Here is a 14661-nt window from a genome sequence, read left to right on the forward strand (position 1 = left end):
GTAAGCGTTCCGTCCAAAAATCAACGAACGCAGTCCTGCATGTGCTGCGAACAATATGTCGAAAACATTAAACAAAGAAACACGACCGCAGAGGGCGCGTCGAATTGGCGTGGAGCAACCCATACGTATAATCATATATAGGTGCACGTGTTTTTTTTTCTTCTTTCATCTCATTGTACCTACGAAGGTATGGGGACGAACGTTGTGAGATTTAAGATCGCGAGGTGCCGAGATCTCGTTTCTTTCTACTTTTGAGTTTATCTTTCTCTCTCTATCATCAGGTATAATATAAAAGAGAGAACTAGAAAAGAATGAAGAGGGAAAAAAACTCGTGCGACCGTTGCGTTTTCCAACGATTATATACCCACCCTACTTTTATACTTGTAACACAATGGCTATAAATACTTTACGTGTGTGCTATCAAAATGATTTTTTCTTTTTCTTCACCTTTTTTGGGTGTCCGTGTGGTAGGGTAACGAGCCACACGTGTAACATGTTTCTTGAGGGACGAGAAACTTAACCTTCAAATAATAAAAACGCACAAAGAAATCCTGCGCTACTTTATTATTTATGTTTTATTTTCATCGAAAAGTACGTACGATAGATACGGAATATTCGAAGTTCCACTTGGATCGAAAAATCTTCGAAGTGTTTTCGGGCACGACATTTTATTGTGGCTTTGTTTTGTATAACAACTTTTTATCAGATTTGATTTCTGTTTTGTAAACAAAGACCACCCAACTTTTCTCTCTCTCCTTGTTCTCCCTCTGCCGAGCATTTTCTCGAAGGACAAAGAGCACGCAGTTTAACGGTGAGAAACGGCATTTACGCACATGCGCTCCCTTGCGTCGCCCGAATCACATTCACCATCGAAGCCAAAGTCACACGTGTCGAAAATCTTCCGTCACCAATTCATTTGTCACCGTGATTGATCGAACTGTAAATGCATTTTTGATGTTTTTTTTTCATCACAGCTTTTTCTGCCAACTTCCAACCCTTACCTTATCAACCTGCACCGATTAGTCAAGTTCTGTTCTTCGCGAGCTATTTACATTGCCTAAATTAACATATTCGTGAACTCCAGTAGCTCACTCGAGAATTCGTAAAGTCCGAAATCGGGAAATTCACGATTTTTTTTCGGTGAAATATTTTCTTGGTGAGCACTGCATTTTTGGTCAAAAGTATAGAAGCGTAAAAATATTTACCGGTACAGACGTGATCTCAAAGCGGCGCTCAAGTCGAGGGAAAAGATGGAAATCTATACGCAGTTTGGTATATCCGTGAAGTGTTCAATCCGACAAAACCAGGACAAAAGTTTGCCGGATTGTTCTCTAAAATCGTTGGAGTTTAAAAATCACAAATATTTCGAAATTTTTTAGGGCTGATTGATAATAGTCGTTAACATTAAGTGATAACTTGGGATAAAAAATAGGAAATTGTTTTTCATTGATTTTGGTGCTGTCGATTTTGACGCTGAATCTGAGAACGTTGAGGTTAAATCAGTAAATCCCGTGATCAGGAAACTAGAGCCTCCATCGAAAATACAATTTTTCAAATTTTCTATAAAAATCGCCGAACCGAATGACACTAAAAATCAGTAGCAATTTCGAAAAACGAAATTTTAATTTTAATCGTGGAATCACGTGCGAGTGTATGAAGTCGTCTCACAAAAAAAAAAGTAACTCAACCGAGTCCATGAAAATGGTCATATGAATCTGTAGAAACACGAAAAATCTCCGAAACGGTTTTGACTTCGAAGCGATGACCGTAAACAAATTGCTGAAATCCATCCAAATGAATTTGTGGAGGATTTGCAAAATAATCTAAAATAATAACAACAAAATCAAATCCTACTTAAATCCCTGATAATGAAAAAAACTTGTGCTCACTAGGAATTACGAGTACCAGAGTGGACCGTCGTGCGAAAAATAAGGATGGAAAAAAATAGGTCAAGTACTTAAGAGGATGGATCAGTTGGTATATCGCAACCGTTAGTGCGAGAGAGATAGCTGCAAATTTCGAAATCGAAATTCTTTGACAAAGTTTGACCGATTAAAAAAAGGCTCTGTCAGTCGATTTTTGCCATCGTTCTGCGTAGGCTGACAGAGCCTTTTTTTAATCGGTCAAACCGTGTCAGAGAATTTCAATTTCAAAAATTTCAAGCGAGGTTAGTCGACTGATCCATACTCTTAAATCTACGTGAAGTCTGAAAAAAAAACATCGCGTGTAAGAGTAAGGTGTAGGAACGGCAGATGGATAACCTCAAAAAAGACCGCAACAAAAAGGGGGGCGCGCGTGCTAAGAAGTTGTGAAAACTTCAAGACTCTTGGAACCTCGACATAACCAAAAATAAAAGCACAATAACGATAGGGAATAATTGCTAAAATATTGCGACGAAGATTTCACAAAGATACGGGGAGTAAAAGCCGGGGCGATCGTACAGTAAAAATGTCGGAAAAAGTGAAAATGATTGAGAACCACTTGTAGGAGGACAGCTGCGTTGAGAGCGCATCTGCTGTCGGTTGCGCGAGGCACGCGCTTATACTTGTGCTTACGATCGTAAGGTACCACTATATATACACGCGTACAAGTCGTTATATACTTGAATATATATATATACATAGATGTGTACAATGCAAGACCATCCTAGTACTTCACGGGATCTCAGGATCGTTCTTCCGACTGTCGATCTTGTAGTAGTAGTGTTTTCGATCGTCCCTGTCTTTCGAATAGTAAAAGCTGGTAGCTGCGAGTGTGCAATGGCAGGGCAGAGTAAGCATTGAACAAAATATATCCCCGCTCGAAAGAAAGAGAGGGGGGGGGGGAAGAGGACAACCCTCGACGTGATGTTCTCTACGGCTCGCTTTCGCCCGCCCGCTTCAACGAGACCATCCGTCCGTCCCTCTTTTCCTTTCTCTTGTTCGAACATTAGAACCTGGCTTCGTTTTCTTTTTCTTTCTCGTCCTCTCGCCTTCCTGCTTGCTCTTGCTCGTGCATATTTTTCCCCTGAAAATCGCACCCTTATAGATCGCTGGGTTGGAAACGTGGAGGTTTTGCCCCGAGGACTTCGAAAAGCCTCGGATGCTTGTTCACATCGAGACTGGATAGGTATATCTTGGCTGGTGGCTAGAGCGCGCTTCGTTACTCCCAAAAGCCGAACTTGTAATATGAAAATGCATATTATATATACACGAGTGTATATACATTTATGTATATTCAATGTCTATGTGTAAAATAGGTACCGGTAAACCCTGCATTACCAACACAACTTCTAACCTTTATTATTTGGCCTGCGTTGGTGAGATTATGCCGCTTTTCGTCGTTGGGGTACGGTTAGGTATACACAAGAAGAAGGCTGCGCGCTCTGGATATCGAAAAAGAAAGTACAAACGTATAGGTTGTGTGTGTGTGTGTGTGTGTGTGTGTGTGTGTGTGTGTGTGTGTGTATATGGACGTAGGAAAGTAATGCAGCCGGTCGTGTGGACGGGTAGCGTCGAAAATTCACTCGTCTTTGTCCCATTGTTCCCGGATTTTCTTTCTTGGCTTTCGCATGCTTGCAACGAACCTCTCCTCGCTTCTTTTTACCCGAGTTTCAGTAGACTCAAATTTACGAATTTTTGCACACTATTTCCGTTTTTTCATACCTTCCTGTCCCGATTTTCTTATTTCCAGATTCCTTCGTGCATGACCTTCGTTTCGAAATGAAATTCCTGCTTCGTTCAACCGTCGAGTGACGAAAAGAGCTTTTATTATTCGAGTTGTATTTATTTCGACACGTTGCGGTCTACGGCTGATTGTGAGAAAATATGCAAAAGTGAGAATCATCGAGTCGGTTTGTCTAAATTCACGTCCTTCGTATGATTATTCCCACTCAAAAAATGTTGTCACTGAAAATAAAATTGCACAGCTTTGTACAAGATCGACGAACGAAAGTCGGATTGAGTCTTTTATAGCTCGCTGAGGATTTTATTTCTTTTTTTTCTGTGATTTATCGTATGGAAACTTACTGAAACTATTCATGATTTATTTGAGTAATAGTTTTTCGTAAGGATTCAATTTGCCAGTTTTGTGGCGAATGATTTTTCGAGGTAAGCTTTTATGAGTCTGAGGTTTCTCGGATCCCCGAATCATGCATAACTTTTTGGGTTATGAAAGGTTCGTTGACAGACCGCTCGTACACCGCTATGTTTCGAAGATTTTATATACCCTACGAAAACCTCACGATCTCGTCTCGTGGATATTGTAATATTCCATTTCAAGAGTTACGATAACTCTTTGGGGGGATATTGGAAAGGATTTTTGCAAGTTACTACTTTTCGTGCTTTTTTTTAACGCTATGTAAAACGTTCGTTTTTTTAGATTTTTGTGTCATTTCATAGGTTTCTGGAGATCTCGAATATGATTTGAGAATATTTGTAAATTTTTTCAAACGAGAATGCAAATAAATGTAAATAAACATGCTGATGAAGTATTACGGCGCTAGTTTTCTGTGCCAATTTTATTCAGGGACCCAATCATTAGAGGTTATGTGAAGTGACATCCCTCGGTGTACCGAAAGTCGATCGACTGTTACAGTTTCAGAGACATAAAATCGTAGAACCACCCTAACACAGAGCAATTGTGCAGATGCATCTCATATAAGTCGAGTGGAAAATGATTTTTTTTTCATTTATTCATAACGAATACGAAGAAGTGTGTCGACATAGTTTTCCAACAAAATCTTAAGAGCCAACTCGTTAAGCATAAGCATCGATAATTCTTTTTGTAAAGACACTTTTTCCGGACCGTGATAGACCTACTCCTGCAGTTTTAAAATCATTCGCTTTACTGAGAACATCGATATGAGTAGTAGAAAACGACAGTGAGTTAATGCTTTTTCTATTGAAATTCAGAATAACCTCAAAAGTTTCAATCTCACCAACCGATTTAATAACAAAAAAAATGTTTTTATAGTTTTTCCCTATTTTTGGTTAGTTTTTTCTAGGATTTTTTTTCTTGTGTTGGTGGTCGATCGCACTTTCCATGTAACATGGTGAAGCCGCAGTAGCCGATCGTGAATAGATCTTATTCAAAGTTCAATCGTTTTGTGCTCCATTTTGTTGTTGGCAAAACTGCCATTCGACGCTGAAAATCAAGTTGGAAGACGTTTCTCCTAAATTTAAATCCACCCTCGTTGTACAGTGCGTGTTTTGGGTGCTGATCACCTGTGTTGAAAAAAAACAAACAGACTGTTGTCGACACGCTTGCGTGCGCGTAGGAATGATTTTGAGGATCACGACGGTGCCCATTTAGGTTTGAAAATATAGATTCGCTGCCACGTTTAAATACTCGGTCGTCATCATCATCGTCGACGTCGTCGTCGTCGTCGTCATTTCGGTCGTCGTTCTATGTACCAGTAGCGGCCCTTGGCCCTTATTGCACACGACACAGCAACGAAGCGCGAGGCCCCAGATGGCAAGCGCGCATGTTCTACGCTTCCTTCCTTCAAATTTTAAACCACGATCCTGTTGCTCTTCTCTGCCTATACTCCTCTCTGGCATTGGCCCCTCTATCTTCACCACCTGCTCTCTTTCACGAGCGTTTTCAAATGCCCTTGTATCGTGAGGCCCCAAAAATCAACGAGGTCTTTCGATTTACCACTGTTGCAATTGCAGAAAGAAATCCAGCGAAATAAACCTCAACGAGAGTACGAAGTCAATTTAAATACGAGATTTTATAATTTTTACAGTCCATTTCATTCATGGAGTTAAAATTTATGGGTTTTTTAGCGTCTAATTTTTCGTACAACGAAGAATATCATTTTTTAATTCATTATTGTTATTTCCTTCGCGATTTCAGTGTTCAACATTCCTTTTCTAAAGAATATTCCTCGGATAAAATTCCGTTTTATTTTTTCGTCGACGAATTTGTTAATTTTGACATTCATCGATTTTGAGAAACCATTCATTTGAACTATGCACGGTTTTATGGACTTATTTTGTAACGTCGATTGATGACTTGTAATCATTGCCGTTTAAGCCGTGTTTCAATAAAAAAATGTTCACTTCATAAGGCACTTTATTTATTTTCAACCTTCAAAGCCCCTTTGGTACGAGAAAGACTCGAGCAATATTGCTGCTGCGCTGCGTAGAGACGAAAATGGGAGAATCTTTTATAGCTGCTTGGATTCAAACGTCCGAGCAGTAATTCGACATGTCGGAGATTGGAAGCTTTCAGATGAGTCTGAAGAAGCCACGTGTATGTATGCAAAGAGCTGATGCTTCGAGCTACCTCGGGGGCTTGAAAAGAGGACGTGATTTTTCTCCGCACTCCGAGCAACTCGATGTCTTTATGTTATTTTACTCATTTTTACCTTGCGAAAGCTGGTTAGAACGATTTATCCTTGAATGACCTCTAAGAAACGCTACAAACAATGAACTGAAGAGGTGTACGGAGATTTTCCGAACTCGGGAGTTTTGAACCGACGAAATGATGCCACAAAACCACTTGTTTTATTTCCATAACCTCAAATTAAGAATTTAAGCGAAAAAGATGACACCGGACTTCCGAGGTAAGAAGGCCCCAAAACAACGATTGTAACCATAAAAATATTTATTATATTCTATTTTTTAAATGACTAAGTGCCAGCTTTTCTTTTATGGAACAATTTTATTATATTATCACACGGGTAATTAGCACGGCCGGTACATTTGTTTGATTTATTTAACGTATTATCGCGTTATCTATAATCTCTAATTGTAAGCAGTAGTGCACATTTGAAACGTGCGTTGTACCAGTTTTGCGCTTCGTCGATGCCTGTGACGGGCGCCTCGTGGCACACAGCACGCACACGCACGTACAGACACACACCGGTTGCCGGATGTTCGACACACGTAATGCTCGAGGGTGCGCCGTATACTCGCTGGGCTTGAGCTATTTTTCGCTTCACTGACAAATAAAAATGATGATACAGCGGCATAAACATTGAGGCAAGCTTGAATCCGTGACCTGACACGCAAGCGCCTCGAAAATATTTCATGCAAAAGCTGATGAATCGAGTGTATCGATCGATCGATCGATGTATTTGTGACAATAAGCGAGCAGCGTGAGTAGCGCGTTTTCGGCGAGGGAATGTTTTGAGCACGCCTCTTTGTTTGCTAGCACTTTTTGGAGTGTACATATTGTAGGGCGAGCCGTAGGGTGTTTTTTGAACGACGACTTCCACCAAGAACGAAGGTATTATTAATGTATTTCAGAAAATTCGATAAAGCTGCAAACTGGTGCCTGTGATGTTTATTTTAGGGAATGGATTTCGTTTGTGAGGAAAAAAGCGGATTATAAGTGCTTGACACCTGGCGGCCAATGTCATCAACAGAATTTCAGTCGTTACACGATCTCAAGAGAACGATTTTTGAATTCCTCCCCTTATTATTAAAATTATATAAATTTATTTCTCCGAAAGAAAAATGTGCCAAAAATATTTGGAGTTTTTTATGCAAGAGTTTAGTAAAGGTCTGATAAAAAATACAACTTTATACCGACTACACATTTGTTTGATCCTGACAGTAATGCAAGAAAACATTCTCGTATTTTATAACCGCAAATATTTGCCGAATATAAGAATCGTTCATATAAATACGAATATGGATTAAAAACAAAAATAACTCGAGAGACCATTTGTAAAAATATTTCTCGAATTTAGAAAAAGCACAAAAAATGCGAAATAATCTTAGAGTTTTTGTGTAGAGTGTATGACGTGAAATGAAGTTTCGAGGAAAGCATGATTTTTGCACAATGCGCGCTGCAGACCCTGCTGCGTCCTGCGGTCACTTAATCGGTTTCGTGTGGTCACACATAGCTTTGGAAAAGACGGTACAATAGAAAACACTGATTTTATGAAAAAAACTGTAGATAAATCGATGACGATATTCCGATGGAGGTTCAATTGTTTTGATACTGGTACGGAATCGAAGATTTTTAAAAAGAATTGTAATTCACTCGTGCAAAATTTATATCAATTGAAAATATTACGAAATTCCGTAATCAGAGACTTTCAGGTTTAGCGGCAACAATCGTCGTGTAATGAAGTTATAAAAGCTCGTTGATTAACGGCTCAATTGATTTGTAAAGATTTTTGCGGGGAATCTCGTAGAGGGGAAAAGGGTCGCAAAAAACGTACGGACGTTTAGGGTCTTGGGCAGGTGGCCCGTGGTGCAGAACGCCTTTCTTTTCAATGGCATAAAATATGGCAGCGAGAAAAGTTATGGTTAGGAAATAATACCTTAAAAGAATTTCGTTATGATTTTTATGACTTATTTCAGATGTCAGCTATCAACGATAAATGTGTCAATTTTCCATATTCTGATAAGAAGTACCAGAACTGCGCCACAATTTCCTTAAATTAGAATATGATCATAGGAAACTTTTTTCTTTGTGTTGACAATTTTCGAGTTGACTTATTTCCTTTGTTGCATTCTTTCATATCATAAAGAATTACTACTCCCAAAAAAGTGTCGAAAAATTTATCATTCACATAAGTTGAGACTCTTCCGATAACTTTTGCACGGACACGTGTGGATTTTATCAGACTTCTCAGGGTAGCATTTATTTTATGTCTACATGTGTGATCGTAGCGATTCACAAGCCGTTCTTCATTCATATATTAAAACACCAGGTGTCGACACTATCTTGAAAAATAGGCCGCAATTTTGATATTTATCATTAGTGGAACTTAAAACAACTTGGAGTTTTTGAAAATCAATTATTCAGTTTCATTGAAGCATAAGATTTGTCGAAAAATTGAGCACTGTTTAAAAAAGTTTATACAAAAAGGACAGGAAAATTATGGTATCCACGCCTATGGCAAGGCTGTGTCGGTAAGAGCGATATTTATATTATCGTTATCAGGAATTAGCGGGAATACGGCAGAAGGATCGGTTTACCGTTTATCCGGTTAATAATGTTTTCCTTGTCGCACTAACAGCGCATGCGCCACGTGACTACGATCTTGCAAATGTGCTAACGGTGCTGTATGTTGGACGTTGAGAAGTAAAAATAAAAAAGTATGTAGGTTGACGCCTTTCACTTCTGAAATTCCTGATGAAAGCAAGTTGCTGGAAGCAGCGAAGACGTGTTCATTTATAATAATGACGATGAGACAGTCTTCATCGTGTGCTTGGTCGAGGAAGTGGCTTTATTTTGAAAGAAGCCTTCCAGAACGCGAATATAAAAAAACTACCTTATTTCACGTGACTTTTCATCGCAAAGATGACAATCGGTGCTTTTCGCGCCGGTGGTGTTTCCGATAAATCGTTTGAATCTTTTTCTCAATACGTATGGGAACACGATACTTGAAAACATTTTGTTTTTCATTCTAACGCTGTTTAATATCGACCAAATTTCGTAATAAATCTGTATGCAGTGTATTTAGTATTTGTTTACATTTGTATTGTTTTCAAACGTCACGTGCACTCTGCGAGTGTATACTGCCAACAGTTGTACTATTAGACAAACCGGTTCTATTTGCGTTTATTTTTAACCAGATAAGAACAATCGGAAAAGAATGATATAAACCAATATTCATTTTTCTGGTATGAATCGGTGAAAAAAATTGAAGATTCAATCGAAAATTCTTTAAAATTCGGATACAAATCAAGTGGAAATCTACAAAATGTGTATTCACAAAAAAATTTATTGAATCGAATAAAAATTGTTTTCGTACACCTTTTTTGTACCATTTATTAAAACAATGGAAGTGAAACAAAGATTGAGCACCATTTCCAGAGAAAAAAGCAAAGTGGAAATAATAGAAAATGGGAAAGAAAATAATTCAAAAATGGTATTTGTTGTATTTTATTCGTTGATATTGGATCTGCTGGCTTTTACAATGATTCTGCCACTACTGCCTGCAATCTTGGAACACTACAAAGAATTGGATGGAGATCTTTACAATTGGATTCTGGACAAAATTCAATTCATTCAAGTGTATGTTGATGCACCAGAGAGATTCAGCTCTGTACTTTTTGGTGGTACGCCTTCTCATAACTTTTGTGTCTCCCTATAACTATAAATATTGCTCGATTGAATAGTAATAATAAAAATCTACTCAGGTCCAAGACTTCTCCGCTGCTTTCGTATTGTTACCAGCTATGAATAATCAATGAAGATATTCCTTAATAATTTTGAAATATTATCATGTTAGGAATAATGAATAGTTTTAAAACAAATTTGTTTTTGCATAGCTATTTGCCTGGAATATGTTAAACCACGATTTTGCTTCGAAGAATAATTCTCTCGCAGTAGTTCAAGTTTCAATTATGCATACATTCATGATGATAATGCTATAGAAAAACAATGTAAAAATATGCTGAAAGTGTAACTTATTGCCAGCAAATCTGCTGGCATGATTTCAAACGAGATTATTGTACAATTTACTGGAACTTAATACTCATAATTTGAAAAAATCACAAATTGATGTCTGTTTTTCCAAATTGAATATTCAACTAATGTTAATCTTGAACTCAGGTTGTCTTCCAAAATACGACGCTGAAGTTTCCAACGTTGGAGTCCAACGAAATGAATGAAAATAAAATGATTTATCCATCAGTTTTTTTTATTTCACGAATCATAATTGTGTAGATTGAAAAAATACAAAGTACAAATTCGACTGGAAATAAATTGGAGAATTGCTGGAATTATTGGACAGTTTTTTAGATCATTTCGTTGGGCTCCAACGTTGGAAACTTCAGCATCGTTTCCAAAATCATATTCCGATGATTTGAATCATTAATTTTATCAACAATTTCCACAATAATACTTTAGTCAATTCTGGGTTCATATCAATCGGTTTTATCTTTAGTTCATTGGACAAGAGATAAAAAAGTAATGAAAAATCATATAGTAATTCAAAAAATTTTCTATTGTTTGTAGGTTTTCTGGGTTCGATGTACAGTTTTCTCCAATTCGTTGGGATGCCCATAGTCGGTGCTCTTTCTGACGTGTATGGAAGGAAACCCTTGATGCTATTGTGCCTTTTGGGCATAGCTTTCTCGTACCTGCTCTGGGCACTTTCGCACAACTTTGCAATGTTCGTTTTGGCCCGCTTTGTCGGTGGTATCAGCAAGGGTAATATCAGTTTATCCATGGCTGTCATTAGTGATGTTACCTCTGAAAAAACCCGAGGAAAATCAATGGTAAAAATGCACTTTTTTTTCGTTCAATGAACGTAACCGAATCACAAATGAACAATTTTTCTGAGTTTTCATTAAACTCCATTGATACAAGAATTGAAGAAAAGTATTTATTCTTTGCAGGCTCTCGTAGGCATCGCATTCTCAATAGGATTCGTCATTGGGCCAATGATCGGTGTTATATTTTCACGTTTTTCGGGGGGCGATTCACGGGCAGACAACTGGTATATTTATCCAGCTATGTTCGCCTTTCTCCTCGCCCTGGGCGATCTCGCTTACGTCGCTTTTTGCCTCGAAGAAACTTTGCCCCCAGAAAGGAGAGCAAAATCTTTGCGACGCGGTGTGTCAGGAGCTATCACTTACATCAATCCCGTTGATTTATTCCAATTCAATGGAGTCACGGGTCTTGCAGATCGAGGTAATGAAGTACAACGAATTTCGAGTTACAGGCTCATATAACAGAGCTCGATTTTACATAAACTTGTACTCATGGAGTATCCCTCGAATTCGTCTTGTGAAATGGAAAAGAAATTCAAAACTAAAATGCAGAATTAAACGGCTTATCGTCCCTTGATCGATGATATTGGAAATAGATTTTCATCATCCAAGTCTTCGTTGCTCGTTGATGTATTTTTAATGAGGTTTAGGCTCCCACAAATTTTAATCTGCTGGCTTCGGATAGGACTCGAAGTAAACAACTCAAAAACATAGAAATCTTGGCAAAGAATTTTTGGATTGACTTAACAATTGAGGCGACAACAAATGGATATAATTTTGTATTAATCGAAGCGTTGGAATCTCGATTGAAGATTTTTTTAATTGCTTTTATCTCCATTCAATTTACAGAACTGCAGACTCTGAGGACCCTCGGACGCTCGTATTTTTTATATCTATTCGTTTACAGTGGATTAGAATTCACTTTGACATTTTTGACTCATCATACATTTGGATTTACGAGCATGCAACAAGGCTGGATGTTCCTTGGAATCGGTTTGACCATGGCGATTTTACAAGGTCATTTCGTACGACGAATACCCGCAGAAAAGACAACATTTTTTGCTGAATTGGTTAGTCGTCACGGTTTTTTCCTCTTATAAACATATTCACAAGTTCCATTTTTCACAATTATTGTTTTCGCTACTCAAATGTGACTTTTGTTTTCAAAGGGCCTGTGGCTCGTCGTACCAGCATTTATTTTCATTGGAATTGCGTCTGGATTAACTTCCTTGTACTTCGGTATATTTATCTTCTCCGTGTGTGAGTACTAAATATAAATACAGAACGTTAGACTTCATTATTCCCCAGTACATTTATATTATCAGGGTGTGACTACCAAAAATACATTTAGACTGTTTTTTTTTCATTATGTAGAATAATATGTAATTTTATAATGATGCAAGTGCTTCTCGATGTGATAAAAATTGCATCGATTCCGTACATTTAAAAAAACTATATTTTATTCCGAAATTTTCTTCGTATATTGGATAGATATGAGAAGCTTCGTTCTTTTCGTTATCCCCCAAATTTTTATTTTGCATTTTCCTAAAATAAATTTGAGCCACGAAAAAGGAGTTTGATGCCTTCAAAATCTTCTGCTACAATTTACATCACAATATTTTGGAAATGCCTCTAAAAATTTAAGGTTTACAACTAATCGGTTTGGCTCAATGGAAAATTCAATTCGGTTCCATTCAAACTGTATTCCAGCTACAGCACTGGCAGTGACTTGCATGATGACTCTGGTAACGAGGGTCGGTCCTGAAAATCAAAAGGGCACAATAACAGGAATTTTCCGATCACTCGGAGCGTTGGCTCGTGCCTGTGGTCCAATCGTAGCTTCGATAGGTCAGTAAAAAAAACTCATTTTCGTGCTCCATTTTTTAAGATATTCAATCAAATTCAAATTAGTTTTCAAAACGTCTTTTTTCTATTGCAGCATTTTGGAGCATTGGAAGTTCCACGACTTACCTAATTGGTGCCTCCGTTCTTGCTTTTCCGCCTATCATTCTTTGTGGTATCAAAGAATACGAAGCGACCAAGTCTTGATTTTGTTTCCACAAAAATTTGAGAAAATTATTTGGTTACGTGATCGTTTGTTAAAACGAGGTTCTTCGTTACAAGAACCAGTACTTTGACATTCAAGCTTTATACATTGTCATTAGTTCTTCCTAGTTCAAAGCTTCTTCGTTATTCTTACATAGTATTATTGATTATAAGCTCCAAGCATAAATTATATCGAATCTACTACAGACTTATACTTTTTCTATATTTTATACGATTTTTTATATTACACAAACTCTCTCAAAGTTTGTGAAAATATTGTTACGTACTAAGGAAATCAAACCTTCGATAAATTTTCTATTCGATTTTTGTCTACTTTACAATTTGCAAAGAGGCTGAATTATTGTAGTTTAGTCAAGATCAAAAGCAGTCTTAAGATCAACAAGCATTTTTTCGATAGATATTAAAAGTGTTGTTGATTGATCAATCATCTATTTTTTAGTCAATTTTACACAAATTTATGCAATAAGAGTCGACATCGGAGTGTTGAGAAACTACATGTAGCTCGTAACTGCCTTTATAGGCGATTATCTTTGACAGTAAACATTACTTCTCGTGTTCCTTTAATAGAGACCTGGATTATAGAATTACTTAGTTAGGCATTGCAATTATTTCGATCATTACGATCATTACTATTGAAAAATACAATATTTTTTGTGTTTCGTGAAAACACGTATCAAATTGGCGGCATCATTCATTTTTGAAGCATATCAAACATTTTTCGAGTTTTTTCAGACGTAATTTTATTGATGATTAAAGCTGATATTTTTGTGATGGCTAGGTCCCATATCTTCGAAAAAATGTTTATTCGAGGATACACACTATGATAATTATAAATATTTATTTTTGTATTCAGTAAAAGTCTAAAAAGTTTGAACGACAAAAATTTTTTCTAGAGGATACAGAGAAAAAAAGTCGAAGTGACCCAACATATGTTGTTGAACTTTATATTATAGAATTCTAACCTTTAACTCTGTAATTTGAAATATCTACGTTAATATATTTTCTGAACAAATAAAATGAAATTTAGTTTCTATAATCGTAATTCCTTTATTCGAAATGGATATATTTTCCATGTTATTTCTTTTTGTTTATAAAAAAAAATCAGTAATTTCATATTGAATCAAAAATCATTCTTCAACATCGAATATAATCAAAAATGCGTTAAGTTTCAGGAACTAATGCTAAATTGAAAGCGAGAAAAAAATGGAAAAAATTTGAGTGAATTTGATGCAGTTATATGGATTTCAGAAATTTCCGTGTTTTCGATATATTCTGAAATGTAAATCTGCATCAGTCAATTTGGGTATCGGGAATACGGGAATTGATATGATATGAGGGTGCTGCTTCATATATCAATTGCCGCCAACTTCGAAAGTGTCACCATCTGATGGTGAATTTTTTATTTTTAACTACGAATAAGAGCGCTCCA

At 37.1% G+C, this 14661-nt stretch overlaps 1 protein-coding gene across 2 annotated transcripts; it reads left to right on the forward strand.

Annotated features, from left to right (window-relative positions):
• The first annotated feature begins 9022 nt into the window (after positions 1–9022).
• Positions 9023–14265, forward strand: rtet (major facilitator superfamily domain-containing protein rtet). Of its 2 annotated transcripts, none has more exons than XM_043426019.1 (7): positions 9023–10007; positions 10909–11171; positions 11292–11586; positions 12015–12235; positions 12335–12425; positions 12876–13013; positions 13105–14265. In XM_043426019.1, exons 1-7 carry the CDS (start codon positions 9728–9730, stop codon positions 13212–13214), a joined length of 1398 nt encoding a protein of 465 aa, XP_043281954.1. In that variant the 5' UTR covers positions 9023–9727; the 3' UTR covers positions 13215–14265. The 2 variants fall into 2 exon arrangements, with proteins under 2 accessions (XP_043281954.1, XP_043281965.1); XM_043426030.1 differs by having other exon boundaries at positions 9776–9963.
• Positions 14266–14661: the final 396 nt, after the last annotated feature.

Source organism: Venturia canescens, chromosome 1 (assembly GCF_019457755.1).
Source record: "Venturia canescens isolate UGA chromosome 1, ASM1945775v1, whole genome shotgun sequence".
Classification (NCBI taxonomy): domain Eukaryota; kingdom Metazoa; phylum Arthropoda; class Insecta; order Hymenoptera; family Ichneumonidae; genus Venturia; species Venturia canescens.